The sequence below is a fragment of the Thalassophryne amazonica genome, chromosome 2 (assembly GCF_902500255.1).
Source record: "Thalassophryne amazonica chromosome 2, fThaAma1.1, whole genome shotgun sequence".
NCBI classification, from domain to species: domain Eukaryota; kingdom Metazoa; phylum Chordata; class Actinopteri; order Batrachoidiformes; family Batrachoididae; genus Thalassophryne; species Thalassophryne amazonica.
This window is the reverse complement of record NC_047104.1, coordinates 19,400,205-19,418,458: the sequence shown is the minus strand read 5'-3', so window position 1 is coordinate 19,418,458 and position 18,254 is coordinate 19,400,205. Positions and strand designations below refer to the sequence as shown.

Below are 18,254 nucleotides of genomic sequence, written 5' to 3'. Positions count from 1 at the left end.
GTCATTCATTCAACCAAAGTCCAGAAATCGCCCACAGTCACAGATTCAGGCCAACTGAAGACATAGTCTTTCCAGGATGTTATCTCAGAGAAGTTGTAAGTTACCGACAGGCCCAAAGGGCGGCAGCCTCTGTTGTGGGGGAGGCAAAGCAGCAGGTGTGGGAGGAGTTCAGAGTAACCATGGAGAAGGACTTTCGGTCAGCACCAAGGTGCTTCTGGCAGACAGTGAGGCACTTCAGGAGGGGAAAACCATGGAGAACCATCCAAGCTGTGTAAGGTTGGGACTCTGTTGACCTCAACTGAGGATGCAATCTCATGGTGGAAGGAACACTTTGAGGAACTTCTGCATCAGACTGGAGTGCCCTCTATAATAGGGGCAGAGCTGGAAGCTGATGGAGGATAACCATCACTTTCCCTGGAGGAAGTCACTGAGGTAGTCATACAACTCCACAGGGGCAAGGCCCCGGGGTTGTTGAGATCCGTCCAGAAATGTTGAAGCTCTGGGTGTGGAGGGGCTGTCTTGGATGTCTCTACTCCAGGGTGTTGGAAAGGAGGGTTTGTCTGATAGTCGAACCTCTGATTGAAGAGGAACAGGCTGTGGAACAATGAACCAGCTCTTCACTCTCACAAGGATCCTGGAGGGTGCCGGGGAGTATGCCCAGCCAGTCTACAAGTGTTTTATGTACTTGGAGAAGGTGTATTGTCGGGTAGGTGGGAGGTGCTGCGGGAGTATGGAGTGAAGGGGTCCCTTCTCCAGGCCAACCAATCTCTGTACTCATAAAGTGAGAGCTGTGTTCAGCTGCTCGGCAGTAAGTCGGACTCATTTTCGGTGGGGGTTGGCCACCGCCAGGACTGCGCCTTGTCAACAATCTTGTTTGTGATATTCATGGACAGGATACTGAGGTGTAGTCGGGGAGAGGAGGGTTTACAGTTTGGTGGGCTCAGGGTCTCACTGCTCTTTGCAGATGAAATGGTCCTGTTGGCTTCATCGGCCTGTAACCTCCAACACTCACTGGATAGGTTCATAGCCGAGTGTAAAGCGGCTGGGATGAGGATCAGCACTTCTAAATCTGAGGCTATGGTTCTCAAAAAGAAACCGATGGATTGCCAACTCTGGGTAGGGAATAATAATATATAATTTATTAATTTATACAGCGCCAAATCACGAGTAATCGCCTCAAGGGACTTCATAAACATTTAAAAGCAGAATAAAATGAAATAAGATTAAAACACAATAAAAAAATTTAACCATAAAAGGTAAAAGAAGTAAAATAAATAAAACGAATAAAAAAAAGTCACACAATCATATAAAATACTAATGATAAAACAGGGAGAACAGATGTGTCTTCAACCTGGCTTTAAAAGTCTCCACAGAGTCCGACTGTCGTATTAGTGCAGGCAGATCATTCCACAGAGCTGGGGCGCAGTGATAAAAAGCTCTGTAACCCGCTGACCTTTTCGTCACCCTCGGGACACACAATAGTCCCGCACCCTGTGAACGCAGAGCCCTTGCCGGCACATAGGACTCAACCAGGCCGGCCAGATAGGGGGGCGCCAGTCCGTGAACAATTTTATAGGCCAATAGTAACGCCTTAAAATCCGATCTCAAGGAGACCGGAAGCCAGTGAAGGGATTCCAGAACAGGCGTAATATGATCAAACCTTCTGCTTCATCTCAGAAGTCTGGCAGCAGCATTTTGAACCAGTTGAAGACCCCTGATGCTGGACTGTGGTAAACCAGAAAACAAAGCATTACAATAGTCCAATCTAGAAGAGACAAATGCATGAATCAGAGTCTCAGCATCAGCCATAGACATGATGGGATGAATCTTTGCTATATTTCTTAGATGAAAGAAAGCAGTCCACGTAGTGTCCCTAATGTGGAGGTCAAAGGACAACGTAGGATCAAAAATTACCCCAAGGTTCCTCACTTTGTCAGTATGATGTATAACACATGAACCTAGGCTAAGCGCTAGCTGATCAAATTGTCAAATTGATGCCAATGTCTTGCTGGACCAAGAACCATCATTTCAGTCTTACCAGAGTTCAAAAGCAGAAAGTTGCTAGACATCCAACTTCTCACTGCTGCGAGACAGTCCTGTAAAGATTTTATGTGGACAGGATTTCCAGCAGCTATCGGCATATACAACTGAGTGTCATCAGCATAGCAATGAAAAGCAACCCCAAAACACCGCAAAATGTTCCCAAGGGGTGCCATATACAGGGAAAAAAGCAGGCTACCCAGAACGGATCCCTGCGGAACCCAGAACTTCATGCCCCTAAAGTCAGAGGTAGTGTCGTTGCACAAAACACAGTGGGAACGACCAGACAGATAAGACGTCAGCCACGCAAGAGCAGTTCCAGTAATCCCGAAACACTTTTCTAGCCTATCAAGTAGAATATGATGATCAACTGTGTCAAACGCAGCACTGAGATCCAGCAACACCAATACTGTAGTAGTATCCGAGTCCATTGCTCGCAGAAGATCATTAACTACTTTAATAAGTGCTGTTTCTGTGAAGTGATGTCTTCTAAAAGCAGACTGCAGTGGCTCAAAAAGGTCATTCTCAGTAAGATAGTCCACACGCTGCCGTGAAACCACCTTTTCCAGAATTTTAGAGCAGAATGATAGATTTGATATCGGCCTATAATTTTTCAATACACCAGGATCAAGATTAGATTTCTTGAGTAGTGGTTTAACCACTGCAGATTTAAAACAATTTGGAACAGATCCAGAGTTTAGAGAAAGGTTAACAATTTCCAGCACAGTCGGCCCAAGAATGGGCCAAAGATCCTTAAACAATTTTGTTGGTATAGGATCAAATAAACAAGCAGAATGCAGTCTTGGCCCAAGTGAAGGAGTTCAAGTACCTCAAGGTCTTGTTTACAAGTAGGGATGGGTATCGAGAACCGGTTCCTTTCGGGTATCGTTAAGAAATGATTCGATCCACCAACATCAATAAAGTTTTTGCTTAACGATTCCCTTATCGGTCCTTCAGAGTGGCCGTTGTTTTTGGGGGTGTTTGTCAGGAAAATGATAATTTCTCTACATTGATTACAGACCCTGCAGCGGGTCTGTAATCAACTTTTCTGCAGCGCGGCTTTGCTTTGAACCTTGAACCAACTGAAGCAGTGATTTGATCTATTGCTTCATTGATTCATTTTTTTCTTTCACTTTATCTTAATTTTTCCCTGCTAAAAACCTAAAGAGCATATGTCTGTGAGTATTATATACCTTTTTTTATGTTAAACCGACCTGTTATGGTCTTCTGAAACAGTTGATAGATGTATTTTATAACTTAAAAAAGGGGGACCAATGCTAATGCGTTAGCATGTCTATGGCATTTTCAGTATTAAAGTTAGCATGAAGCAGTTGCAGCTGTCAGCAATTTGGGTGCATGTTTTCTGTATAATAATGGCTCAGCGATTGTTGTCGTAAAAGAGTCAAATGTATTATAAATTGTAATATTTTTTAAATTTATTTTTGTTTATATATTAATAATAATAGCAACCACAACAATAATAGTAATAATAACTAACCTAATGATTAGTTATTATATACAATTTTAGAGAAAGAGTCAAAAAGAACCTGAACAAAAACACAACAGAAAATATAAAACCAACTAACAATGAACATACAGAAATAAATGTTTCCTGTGAACACCGAGTGACTCTTACACCTCCACTTCATCTCTGTTTTATGTAAGTTTAGTGACAATTTGTTTCGGTCAAACCATATTTTCAATTTGTTAATTTCTTCAGTGATTTCCTCCAGAACTATCTGCCAAGCTGGAAAACTGCTGCATCCTAGTAAGAGCAGAATACTACTGGAATGAATTTGAATAAGGAAGTGAATAAGTTGGGTTTTTTCCACAACAAAATGGATGCTGCACTCACTGCAGTTTATTGTCTGGAATAGTCCCAGATTGCATTTCAGAGGTTCGAGAATTCAAACATTTTTGTGCGGGTGGTGTTGGGGGGTAATTTTGGGTTTCAGCTTTTTTTTTTTTTTTTTTTTAACGAGAGTCACTTTTGTGAGGAGTAAAGTTACTAACTGGGACTCCTGTCTTGTTGCGCGAAAGAAATGAGAATCGTCCTCCGTTCTGTTCACACAGCTCCAAACGCTGCATGCCTCTCTGCAGAGTCAAGTTAGAACGATAGTCCAGTTGGAATTAATAACTTCAAAGTGAAACGTTGTTTTGTTTATTTTTATTTATGTCCAGAGATCAAGGATACAGTGACCAAATTCATATTTATTTACTTTAAGACTCAATGAAATACATAGCCTACTTTTAGTACAAAATTCACAAGAGGTATCGATAAGGGAATCTATAAGGAATCGGATCGATAAGCAGAATTGATAATGGCATCAATACTGATAAAATCGTATCAATACCCATCCCTATTTACGAGTGAGGCCACAATGGAACGTGAGATTAGCTGGAGAATCGCTGCAGCAGGGGCGGTATCGTATTCGCTCTACCGTATTGTTGTGATGAAAAGGGAGCTGAGCCAAAAGATGAAGCTCTTGAGCTACTGGTCAATCTTCATTCCTACTTTCACCTATGGTCATGAGGGTTGAGTTATGACCAAAAGAACTAGACTGCGGGTACAAGCGGCCGAAATGAGCTTCCTCAGGAGGGTGGCTGGTGTCTCTCTGAGAGACAGGGTGAGAAGCTCGGTCATCCGTGGGGAGCTCAGAGTAGAGACGCTGTTCCTTCATGTTGAAAGGAGCCAGCTGAGGTGGTTTGGGCATCTGTTAAGGATGCCCCCTGGGTGCTTCCCTAGGGAGGTGTTCCAGGCACATCCATCTGGGAGGAGACACCAGGGAAGACCCAGGATTAGTCAAGAGATTATATCTTCACACTGCCCTGGGAATGCCTCGGGATCCCTCAGTCAAAGGTGGTCAATGTGTCCCGGAAAAGGGAAGTCTGGGGTCCCCTGCTGGAGCTGTCCCCTCCGCTAACCGATCCCAGATGAGCGGTTGAAGATGAGTGAGCGATGAGCGTTCAATTGTGTCAACCTTGCCAGTTTTAAAATGTATTGTATTAGGAACCCTGAACATACAGTAAAGTTTCTTCAAAGAATTTCTAAATTTTCCTTTAAGTGAAAGGACACCTAATCTGGAATCAGCTGGTTAACTAGAAATAAACTGAGGCCTGGAGGTCCCCATGCTGGAAAAGTGAGAAGTGTAACACACACACACACACACACACACACACACACACACACACACACACACACACACACACACACACACACACACACACACAGAACAACATCAATAGGTCCCCACCACAACGTGAGGGGGGACCTATTGATGTTTTCCATATTATAAAAATAACCAAATAACCTACCTTGGGTCAGCATGTGTAGTTTTGGCAATACTGTATGTGTTCCAGATAACATTTGCCAGGTTGTCATAGTGATGGATTCCCAGGAAGGACGTTCGCATTATGCCTCCATTTGGTGCTATATAACGGCCCGTCTGCTCCCAAACCTGAGTTGCAGCCTGTAAATTAAACCAAACATATCACTTTGAAACTTTGAAGGGGAAGGAGGTTCACCATGGCACAGTTCTTCACTTCTCAGATGAGCTTCTTTCACAATTAATTCATCTAATACCGAAGCTTATGAAACGATCCATATTTTTAATCAATATCCAAATGAATACTCCTGCAACAGCATACATAATCAAGAAGGCACATATTTCCTTAGAATGATCAATTACAATTACAAAAGGCAGGCCAGAGAAGACAGTCGCAGGAATCCCTGGACATGGCCATCACAGATCAGATCACTTGCCACACTTTTTTCACCATAAATATTAAGATTGCTGGTCATTCTTTCTCAAGGATCATCATGTTCATTTCTATTCACCCTATTGATGTTTCAAATCCCACAAAACTTTGGAGAGGTCACCACGCTGTGAGATCTCAGTAACATTGAGAACTGCATTGAGACGCTCTGATCACGCTGCACTTTAGCCGCTGCACACGGACAACACCATTAACATCGCAACATAAAACTATTTTTATATTGTGCCTAAAACTCTCATGAATATATTCTCTGGGTTTTTAGACGTTGTTATTGCGTTTATTTGATGTAAACATGCGAGAATCACAGGCTGTCTCTCTGTTATTTTCAATGGGAGCTGCTGTGAGCTACACTTGCTTCCTGATCATGTTGTTCTGGGATAAAGTGAAGTTTGCTCTTTAATGTCTTGGTTATTGTTCTTTACAACACTGTCCTCTTTGTTCCAGACTAATATATATAATATGTCTGAAATTCGGTTTGCATTTATTAAATTCCACACAGATTAAACGTAGCAGACACAAATTATTTGTGATAATTATTTTAGCAAGTTTTCAGGGTATCATGCAGCAGTCTCTTATTAACGTGATGAAAAGCATAAAAAATTTAATTTTTGTAGTATAATATTCATTTCCAATTGTCATCATGTGGATTCTCTATGTTGTTTGACTGCAGCGACTCTCTGGCGCGCAAGGGATTATGGGATACGTCAATAGGGTGAATGGGGGAAATACCACCAGCCTTCAGCCCTAACGCTGCACTGGCTATATCAGAAATAGCACACACGAGAGAAATCTGCCACCTACAGTTAGTGGTACTTCCAAATGTCTCTCCTAAGAAATGGTTGTATGTATGAGGATTCAAAAACAGGAGTCATGAATTCATATTCATACTTGTTTAAAACATTCACACTTACAGCACGTAGGTGTTCTGACAAAATTTATCATAATTTTGGAATAAAATTGAAAATTATTTGAATCAAAGTTGTTCCTGGAGATCAGCTGACAAACGTTTCTTCAAAGATTTTTCAAAGTTTGCTGTTATTCAGAGAATATAGACCTTTAAAGCCATTAGATTCTAGTCTTTGATGACTGACCTTGTGAGGATTTGTGAGGAAGTCTGCATGACGGAGCACGGCCAGAGTGGTTGAACCTATCCCCATACCGCCACAATCACCAAGCTCTGGATACCCTCGGCATCTCCAGCGATCCAGGCGCTGAGCAAAATCTTTGGGATCAATCTGCCAGGTTTACAAATTTCATCAGCAAAAATCATTTTGTTATTATGGTTTTTTGTTATTGTAGTTGTTGTTTAATTTGTTCAATATAGATTTTCAAGGACTTGAAGGTTTTGGTGGATCTCAGTGGGATCCATCAGGTTTCATAATGCCCAAGAGGTAACCACAGAAGCTCAATATATCAAGTCTGAGGCCTTATGGTTTTCAGAGGAGCACCTGGGATCCATCCAAAATTCTGAGGAAGCTCTCACGTCATTTGTGGCTGGAGCTGATTTGAAGTTCGGTTTTCTAATAACCTACCTCTCCACATTTGCTTGTTGAGGACAACAGAATTAGAATCATCTGATCACTGTCATCCGTCCAATCCCCAGTCTCCCAGCGACACCGGTGAAAATCACCAACTTTGTGCACATATTCCAATTTCTTGTGCTTCTTGTAATACTGAAAAGAAAGAATTATATACGAAATGAACGAACACACAATACAAAGCAGAAAAAACTGTTATCTTTCATTCTCACAGTGGTGGGCAAGTTGTAATCGGAGTCCCCTGTAGAAAACTAGTGTGACTCGTCACATATTGGTGGTACTTTTGTTCATAATCTCTCCACCTGTTCTCACCATGATACAACAGCTTGAACCTCTGCATATTTGTTTTGGATTTTTTTTTTTCCATTGGATGCCTTTCCTGACACAAGCCTACTCATTTATCCGGGCTTGGAACCAGCACTCGGAGTGTACTGGCTGTGCAACTCATGTGGCTGAGACTTTGTCAACATTTTAATGGTTTACCTAATTTCTGCCTGTTTCCAAACAGCTTCTTTCTACCCAATTATGATGTTTGGTCCATTTCTGAGACCTACTTTTTGTTAAATGTACGTCTTACCTTTTTGATTAAAGATTAGGCCTTACCTTTTTCGCCTCATCCTTTATCATGAATTCTGTGAGCAGACCAATGGCATCTCCTATACAGTTGCCGTAGATACAGCCTTTTACCCGATCTAGCCAGAAATCACCACCAGATAGCGACCATGGATCCCCTGAAGCTGGTAGCTGCTGAAGCACCTCGTCCGCAATCAGCTATAAAAATATCAAATGTGGAAAAAAAATGGTTTGCTTCCATGAGGAAGAAGCATGATCAACTGGGACTTGTTTTGTAGAAGAAAGTCTTTGCTGCATGTGGAAAATGATGAAGGGAAGAACAGGGGAAAAGTGGAAGATGGAGAGAGGGGATGGCGTGTGACTAGGGAGGACTTTTAAGTCAAGACTTGGAGAACACTTCTTCTCAAAAACATACAAACACCAATTTCACCAAACAGTAACAATATATTAGAATATCTTTTGAAACAATCAGATTGTCTGATTTTTACCCGAGGCCAAAATATGGCCATTGGGTACTGCAAAGACTTTGCATCCGTCCCTCTGTCTGTGCTCAGCATAAGTCCAGTCCTATTACTGCCAGAGTCTTCAAATTTACAGGGACCATTCTTGGGACACAGACTTTGGACAAGTTGAAAGATGGCTAAACTTGACCTTTTCTAAGGGGTCAAAAGGTCACATTCTTTATACACAGTCTTTCATTGATTACATGCTCATATGGCCAAAGGTATTTTACCATTGTGTTATATCTTTTATACTTTTCAGAGACACGAAAGTTTGAAAATAAATTAAACAGAAGTTGTTGATAGTGATCACAGGTACAAAATTTCTGTCCATATTTTTCAAAGTTTGTGTATAGTTGAAAAATTATAAAAGATTGCATAAATGGCAGTATTTTTTTTTTTTTATTTCAAAACACAGTCAACTACATACATTAAAGAAAAATGGGAGCAAGAAGGAGGAATAAGTATATCTGAGGAGGAATGGACAACAATGTGGAGATACATTGGAAATGTACTCGTTACCAGATCTGGAGGGAATTCAGCTGGAAAAATTTGATATTTTATTACACCTGCTCAGAAATTCCACTATGATGGAGCTCCCTTATATGTTGGAGAAACTGTGGTAACCAACATGCAAACCACCACGTTTTCTGGGACTGTCTGGTTATCAAGGACTTCTGGAGAGAGATACACATGGCTCTACAAGATATTTTCAAGAATGTAATGGTGCGTTTACACATAGGCAAGACGTGTTACAAATGTCATATTTGTGTCATTCTTGGCACATTCCTGACATTCTTAACGTGACTTAATGCATCTGAATAGGTTTCTTAATAGTGCGTGTTGGTGCGTGATATTCGTGAGTTTTGTGGAGCATGTTTTTTGCTGTCAAAAAATCTTCCACAAATGTCACGCCCTTATTTCACGTCATGTCGTGGAGGTTGCAACTGAGCGTGTTGATTGTTTTGGTTCTGATTCTGTTATTTTCTAGTGGCGACAGTATATGTTATGTACTGTATATATTTGGCACGAAATGCTAACAAAAATAAATTACAAAAAAAACAAAAAAGAAATCCAGTGGAGTGGGGGTTTATATATATATATATATATATATATATATATATATATATATATATATATATAAAGAATTCTGAATTCAGCCTCTTCCACCTCAAAACATTCCCTCTGTTCCTTCCAACCCCCCCACACTTTCAAATATGGAAAAGCCCTTAGAAACAAATTACTTCATGATGTCTTACTTTTGCTTTGTGACCTACCTGTTTGTCTCCTACGGTCATCACCTTCTGGCCCCATGGGATCTCATCTGATGGTGTTTGATCTGGCGGGATCTGATCTGATGGTGTGTCATCTAATGGTGTCTCATCTGGTGGGCTCTGATCTGGTGGTGTCTGATGTGGCATTGTCTGATCTGGTGAGATCTGATCTGGTGGTGTCTGATCTCCTGGCGTCTGATCTGCCAGTGTCTTATCTGGTGAGATCTGATCTTGATGTGTCTCATCTGACCGTGTCTGATCTGGTGAGATCTGATCTTGATGTGTCTCATCTGACTGTGTCTCATCTAGTGAGATCGGGTCTAGCAGTGTCTGATCTGCCGGCATCTGATTTGGTGGGATCTGATCTGGTGAGATCTGATCTTGCTGTGTCTCATCTGACCGTGTCTCATGTGGTGGTGTCTGATCTTGTAAAATCTGGTCTGGTGACGTCTGATCTGCCACCATCTGATTTGGTGGGATCTGATCTCCCGGGATCTGATCTGGTGGTGGCTGGGGCATCTCTTTGAGACCTGAGCCCTGTGCTGCTGAGGCCATTCTGAAGTGAGTCAGGCTCCACTATATACCACCCTGTGGGAATGAAGCAAGACAAAGTTTAGGGACGGAGGTTGTCCAAACTTTGGGGTTCAATTTTTTTGTGAAATTACATTTTTCTTTACCTCATTTCCCTAAAATATACTTCATATAAAAGCCCCCACTCCTATTACGTGCCTCTTTTTTTTTACCTACCCTGCCCAGAACATTCTCACCAGCCCTCCTGATTTTATTGAAATCAGATGGACTTATGATAAAACCAGTCTGTGTCAAACAAACCCTGCTGTTCTCACTTTAATATGCAGAAATGTTAGTATGCATTGATAAATATTTGACTATTTAGCAATCATCATGAATTGTTGGTCAAATAAAGCTTGAGAATGTTTAAATATCGACAACTGCCAAATTGTTAGTTATCAAGACCTGCAACAAACTGCATAAATGTCAGTAACCCGATTTCAAACGTTTATGTTGGAACTCATCTGTGGATCCGGCCAATCGGTTGGTCAGCTTGACTCATCTGTGGACGCCAGTATGCAGTAAGGTAGATAAGTTATTGTCTGTATAATTATTCTAAAATAATCAAGTCTATCAGACAGATGGATGATGTACCCCAGCACAGAAACAGAAAAGACTATTTTTTTCAACTTGCAAAATTATTCTCTGCAAATTTTAATGAAATTTTGTGAAGCTGAAATTCTGAATCCACATCAGGCATCCAATCAGCGGAATACTGGCAAGTATTATCAAATCATCACAGTGACTTATTCTTTTGATATCAAGAGCGAAATTTAGAGATTTTATTTTATTCCTAGAAAAAGAGCAGTGGTTAGTGCACTTGGTTTCAGTGCAGAAGCTTCCCAGTTCAAACCCCACCCCCGCCACATTTCTCCATTGTAATATTGAGTTGTCTCAAAAGGGCATCCGGCGGGACTCTCTCAGCCGCTGTTGCCAGGTGGACTGAAACACAGCCGCTAGTTTTGCTCTGAACGTCTCCATATTGTTTATTATATTTTTTCTCACATTTTTTTTCTTTACAGACAGAAACAATGCATTTTATTTTTATATTACCTCTTCTGATGTGTTTTGCGTGGGTCGGTATTGTTGAACTGCAGTGGAGGGGTGAAGGGGTGCATGGGCACGTCCCCATCCATCTTTGGATCTTTCCAGGTCAGGGACTTGTACCTGGTTATTATCAGCTGATGATCAAGTGGCTTCACATCCACTGTTATCCTGTCTTGCTATTTGATGGGATTAAAATGAGTAAATCTTCTTTCTTTGATGTCCATCTTGCAGCACATTATTATACACACAAGATTCACTCATTGACCTGGAAATCTCCAATATCAATGATAAGGACACAATTTTTAATGTAAAGTGGAAATGTATGGAAGAAAATCTGTGCCATCAGAGTTTGAATTTGAATTTTTTCAAGTTAAATTTTTTTAGAATCAAAATCAGAGTTTGAAGTTGAATTTCTAATGCTGAATTTGTTTTGCATCAAAATATTCAACCTCAAAAACTTCAATCTAAAAATAAATTCAACCTAAAAAAAAAAGATTCAGCCTAAAAAAAAAAGAAAAGAAAAGCAGGAAGAAGCAATCCATCTCTGTCTTAATCATCCAACGTTCAGCAATGTATTGCATCTTCTTCTTCTTTCGATTTGGTCTCGGTGTCATGACCAATGAGGAACATGTGGTTGGCTGAACCTTGGATGCTTTTCTATTTTTATTTAGATTGATTTTTTTGTGGTTGAAACATTTTGGGGGGGATTGAATTTTTTTTTTTTTTTTTTAGGTTGAAGTTTTTGAGGCTGAATATTTTGATACTAAGCAAATTCAATCTTAGAAATTCAACTTCAAACTCTGATTTTGATGCTAACAGAAATTCAACCTTAAAAATTCTAACTCTGATGGCACAGATTTACTTCCATAGGAATGTTTTATTTTTTATTTTTCTTTGACTGTCTGGCAATGTTCAGCCTAACCCAGGTCCCATACCCTCTCTGAAAAATAAAAATACCCCTGACAGTTTCAGAGCCAGATCAGGCCTCAGCCTTTTACATGTAAATGTCTGGAGCCTACTTCCTGAAATTGATTTAGTGCAAATTTGAGTAGAAATCATGGAACCTGATATCCTTGTGTTGTCCAAGACTTGGTTGCGCAAATCAGTCTCGGATTATGATATTGCTATTAACAGTTACAATGTTTTCCATTGTGATCTTTGCAGGAAAGATGGAGGTGTAGCCATTTATATAAAAAAAGATGTTTAACGTGACTCTCCTTTCATCAGTGTCTATTAGCAAATAGTTTGAATTTTTGGCATTGAAACTTGAATTTCAGCAGAGACAGTCCCTCACAGTCATGGGTTGTTATAGGTCTGTTGTGAGGCTCTACGTTCTTTAAATAATTGTATCTCAGGGCTAAGCCCAGGTGAGCTTGTGTTAGTGGGGGATCTAAACCTTGATTGGTTGTCTTCAGCCTCAGACAATCTAAAATCCATCTGTGACTCACTGAAACTAAGTCAGTCAATAGACAGTCCAACTCGACCCAATACTAAATATCTTCTAACATCGCTCCTCCATTTAATATTAAGAAATGCCCCCCACAAGTATTCTGATGTTGGAGTATTTGGGAATGATTCGAGTGACCATTGTGCAATTGCAGTGATCAGAAATACCAAACTCCCCAAAACTAAATCACACATTTTACTTAAGAGATTTTAAGCATTTTTATGAGTGACACTCAAAGGCGCAGGGAGGTGATACTCTCATCTACCAGGGTAAACTCCAACATAGCAGTGCTCAGCTGGGGGCTTGTGAGTATTCCCACAATCGCCCAGCCCATCATGCCCTGGGCAACTCCAGAGAAGAATAAGGTCCAGAGAGTGGTTCTGGAGCTGAGGCTGTGCATGGAGGCAAGGCTCACCAGCTCTAAGTGGTAGCTTCAGCTCCTTCCCCCACAGCGAGGTGATGTTCCACACCCCCAGAGCTAGCCTCTCCCACCCATGTTTGGTCTGTCTAGGCCCTCGACTTTCACTGCCACCCATGCCACCCAAGCCCAGCTGTTCTCAATGCGGGTGATGAGCCCCTAGATGAAGATGGGAAGTCCACGTTGCCATTTTGGGCTTTGCCCGATCGGGCTCTGTGGCAAGCCCGACCACCAGGCACTCACTGACAGGCCCTATGTCCAGGCCCAGCTCCAGACAGGGGCCCCAGGTTCCTCCGGACTGGGTCACATTTTTTCTTCCTTGTTTTTTCATGGGGTCATTGTGAACCATTCTTAGTCTGGCCCCTCACCTGAGACCAATTTGCCATGCCGACCAGGAGTGTGCTAACTTAAAAAAAAAAGAAAAAAAAGAAAAAAAGAAGTTGAACAGGGCTCTCTTTGATATTGAAGGTATCCATTCAGCAGGGAGTGTCCAACTTTTCTGTAATTTGGAACGATGTTTTGGAGGCTTATAAGCACCAGCTTCAATTAAGTCATCACACACCCTGTTGATTGGCGTAGCTGCAATAAATTCTACACCTAACAAGGGGATTTATATACAATACTGCATTAACAAAGACCAAAAAAGGTGCACTCAACTATGATATACAGGTATAGAAAAATTAGATCAGTTGGGTCAAAAATTATTTTTCTGGGGGTTTTTTGTTGTTGTTGTTGTTTTTTTTTTTCGAAAGACTTGAAGTAGAATTTTTTCCACCGTCTTTTTAAGTGGTGGTCAGATCATCTGAACCACACCCTTTTTGACCTAAATGCACTTAGTGTCTTATTGCTGATACGTGTATTTTTACCTCCGCCAAGGAGGTTATGTTTTCGGTCGCGTTTGTTTGGCTGTCTGTTTGTCAGCAGGATAACTCAAAAAGCTTTGAACGGATTTTGATGAAATTTTGTGGAGTGGTTGGAAATGACAAGAGGAAAAAGTGATTAAATTTTAGTGGTGATCTGGATCACGATCCGGATCCAGGAATTTTTTAAAGGATTCTTCACCATTGCGGGATAGGGGGAATTTTGACATTCTGGTTTCTAACTCCACAAAAACAAGGCAGAAAGGCTTGAAAAAAATTAGGGTGTAACACAGTCAAATGTTCTATCAAACAACAAAGTCTGGTGATGATCGGATCCGGATTCCGGATCTGGTGATCCAGAATATTCAAAAATATAGGGAAAATAGAAAATGTGTCAGTGTGAGGTGACAAATGAAACTAGAGATGCACAACTAACACCAAATTGTAGCTGAATCTGTACTGGTTCAGTAAGGTGTTATCAGATTTGATGTAGCTTCAAATGTTATGGAGCTAGATCCAGAAGAAAACCGCCATTACCGAAAAATTGTTTTTATACAATAACTTTTGAACTAATAAAGACATAAAAGTGATTCCAAGTTCTAGTGGTATGTTTTCATGGTCAAGGATGTCAAATATAAAGGAAAGAAAAGTGTATGTATCATAGTTTTGGTTGTAACTCTGAACTGTTGAATAGATCACTGTGCCAAGGAGGGAATCTCTTTAGGGTCAGTGACCCTATGGCCTTGTTTAGAGAAGTGTTTCATAAATGTTAAAAAATTCATATATTTGCAGTTTAGTTGAATAATGAATTGAATTTTGTCTGTTATTTGTTTTTGTCTATAAGCACATGCAATATCAATAACAGTGCTCAGATGACAGTAGCTTCTGGGAAAGGTGCAAGTTGCAATAAACTGTGATGCCAAGCGCTAAGGATACATGCTGTCCAGTCACAGCAGATGAAACTTTTTTACTACTGAGCAAACATCATTGTTAGACTTTTCTAGGTGCAATGATTCCACGTCAGTGACCCCATGGCCTTGGCGGAGGTTTGCACTCTCTGAGTGCTTCTACTTTCCAGTAAAATGTAAACTACAGAAATTCCAGGACGGTAGTTAACGGGAGTTTTCGTGGTGCTTTAAACATGTTTATTGAAGGCAATTATAGCCTCAGTACCATACAGGTAATGTAGGAAGCATTTAAGGAACAAACAAAAAGTCAACAAAGGGTGATGCAGTGCTTTGCATGTTCCATATAATAATTAACAGTATTATCTATCACTCATGATCCTTTACACTAGAAGAAAAACCTGCCAGTTTCCCTGATGTACTTATGAACAGAGTGGAACAGACTAGTATTCTTTTCAAAGTCAGTGCTGATACTGACACCAGGACCTGAATTAATGCAGTTCTGGCTTTAGAATATTTTGGATTTTCAGGAAGATCACAACCACAGTCAGGAGATTCTATGAAATTCTTTTTATACAAATGGGAATGCAGTGATGTTTTTGTGTTGAATTGTTTTTTTTTTTTGTTTTGTTTTTTCAGCTAAATGTATTACAAAGTTATTTGGAGGGCTACTGAAAATGTAAATTCATAGGTAGTCAGTAGGGATGGTTATATGCTGAACTTTCAGTCTGACTCACAAAGACCACAAAGATGATGAAGGGAGGATGGATCAGGTCATGTATTGTGAGATTTTGGCAAACAGCCTCCTTCCCTCAGTAAGAGCATTGCTAGATGGGTCATCGCTGGGTCTTCTAGCATGACAATGACCCCAAACACACAGGCAAGGCGACTAAGGAGAGGCTCTGTAAGAAGCATTTCAAGGTCCTGGAGTGGCCTGGCCAGTCTCCAGACCTAAACTTAATAGAAAATCTTTGGAGGGAGCTTAAACCTGAAAGACCTGGAGAAGGACTGTATGGAGGAGTGGACCAAAACCCCTGCTGCAGTGTGCAATACTCATTTTATGCAATAAAATGCAAATTATCTTTTTAATCATACAATGTTGCAAAATCGACAGTGGATCAAATATTTATTTGCCTCACTGTCAGTTAAAACTACATGGATGACACAAGACAGTGGAAACACGTATTTCCATTGTGGTCCATTTTAAACCTAATTACAAAATAGAAGTAAAAATAAAATAATAATAATAATAATAATAATAATAGTGTGCATATGATAAGAACCTAAACAATTTATAAATGCATTAAGAAAGTAAATTAACAGAAAAAATACATTAACAGGAAATAAAAGGTCGGAGTTCTTCTAAAAACAGTGGAGGTCTAAGGTTCTAAAAGCATTCTGGACTCACCACCTTCCTATTCATTATAGAAACTTTGCACAATTTATCGCCACCCTTGATGAAAATTGTCAGCTACCTATTTTATAAACACTACCCAATCTAGAGCCCGTGGATCCCCACGGGCAAGGCGCTAGTAGATTATATTTCTATGATCACAGTTCTATTATACAAACCGCTGCTGCCTGTTTTCCGTCGGATGTATTTCCCAGATGGACTGATCCTCAGCGTCCAGACTGAACGGCGCTCTACAATTTACTACAAGTTTGTAATCGTTTGTTTTACTTTAGTTACGGCTGTATAACCTTTGTTAGTCTTTTAGTACAAAAGCTACGAATTTCAGATCATTAATTCCTGTGTGATTCCTAGGAGTGGTTAGCTTCTCGCTCGCGCTAGCTGTCGCTACACGGTTAGTCTGAGTGCACAAAACCTTTAAAATAAGTTGCACAAAGAGCTCTTAGAGAGCCGTGTTCTTAAAATAAAGCAGCTCCTTAGTTCAGTGGATTTAGACATCATCGTGTCGGGCAGATAGCACTAGCTTAGCTCCGCGGCGGCTGAAGACGTCTTTCGGACTGTCATTAGGCGGAAGAAATCCGCCTAACGAGGCTCGAAGCCCAGTTGTGGTACCTGGTTCACTGTGACCGTTGCTGTTTGTGAAAAGTTTTTAATCTTTAGAGTCCACGGGTAAATTCTATCCCCATCTAGGCCGAAACGGCGTGCGTTAGTGAAAAAGGATTCTATCACCCGCAAAGTCAGATTACAGACACCAGTTGATGTTGAATGTATTCCCGAGCAAACGATACTGTCTCGTATCTTAAACTGAGGACGCACAAGAAGATATTTTGCCCGATTTTACAGACTATTCGGGCAGTCAGTGTTAGCCTGAGTGGTTAGTTTGCACACAAATCTGCGCGTGTGTTCGAGTGAGGAAACAAACCCGACTTCAATGGCAGTCAGTCAAACATGTTTGAATTTTTCAAACCGACTCTTGACGCAGTCATGTAGTGTGTGCTGATTACTGACCTGACTGCAAACCAAGCGGCAACACAACAGACTGAATTTTGATCCAAACGCGGAAGTCATATTTCTTGAAGTACCTTGACTGGCCACTTGAGGCTGACTCCAAAACAGAGCACTTTCCCATTGAACTCTGTGTTAAACTGCCCAAATTTAGAGCAGAACTAATAATATTTACAGCCTGGCACAGGGTGGTGGCCAAATGGTTAGTGCACTTGGTTTTAGTACACAAGGTTCTGGCTTCAAATCCCACTCCTGCCACATTTCTCTAGCTGAAGGGACTTGCTTACAGCCTGGTACAAAAACAGTTTTGGTATCTATAGATAGTTTACGCCTCCATGATAACTGGTTGGGGTGAATTTTGAAGTTGAAGACCTTTTAATCCATGGAGTTTTGTAAACTTGATTTACTCTGTGTGCTGCCGACAGGTCAGATTAAAAAAAAAAAAAAAATTTACTCTGATTTGATGACAGCACCGAGAGGAAATGCAGTTTTATGAATTAGAAGAGCGTTATTCAAGCCAGCAGTCCGTCTGGGAAAAAGTTATATTAGCGTTCAGCAGCTCTGGCTCCAGGGATCACAGAATTCACAGTGGATAGTTCTTGAGAAGAGTGAAAAAGCGACCAAGACAACACAGAAGAAGTTATAGGCTTGTGTGGCTGTGATTGGACAAATTGTTCAAAGTGCAAGCTTTGCATTTTGTATCTCCAGTTATACAGTTTCACGATGGAGTGGTGTAGAGGAGGATTTTCTTAAAAAGAAGACCTGAAAGTTAAGCTACAATTTGCTAGAAGGTACATCTGAGATGCACCAGATGTTCTGGTTAAAGAAAATCCTCCTCTATACAACTTCATCATGAAGCTATGATGGAGTGACAGTGGAGGGAAGAACA

General features: G+C 40.7%; 1 protein-coding gene across 2 annotated transcripts in view; it reads right to left on the bottom strand.

The window, feature by feature from the left end:
- Positions 1-17,497, bottom strand: part of LOC117522591 (ADP-ribosylarginine hydrolase Tri1-like) — a 48,629-nt gene extending 31,132 nt beyond the window's left edge. Inside the window, exons 1-7 of one of the 2 annotated variants that reach the window (XM_034184039.1) lie at positions 17,369-17,497; positions 10,207-10,290; positions 9,706-10,086; positions 7,959-8,126; positions 7,350-7,490; positions 6,909-7,052; positions 5,356-5,510 (exon numbers count right to left, since the gene is read on the bottom strand). In XM_034184039.1, coding sequence (XP_034039930.1) covers positions 5,356-5,510; positions 6,909-7,052; positions 7,350-7,490; positions 7,959-8,126; positions 9,706-10,086; positions 10,207-10,257 — 1,040 coding nt within the window. In that variant the 5' untranslated portion in view covers positions 10,258-10,290; positions 17,369-17,497. Of the gene's footprint in view, positions 1-5,355; positions 5,511-6,908; positions 7,053-7,349; positions 7,491-7,958; positions 8,127-9,705; positions 10,087-10,206; positions 10,291-16,972; positions 17,058-17,368 lie in introns of those variants that run through there. The other variant, XM_034184047.1, reaches the window with a different exon arrangement.
- Between the last annotated feature and the right edge of the window lie 757 nt (positions 17,498-18,254).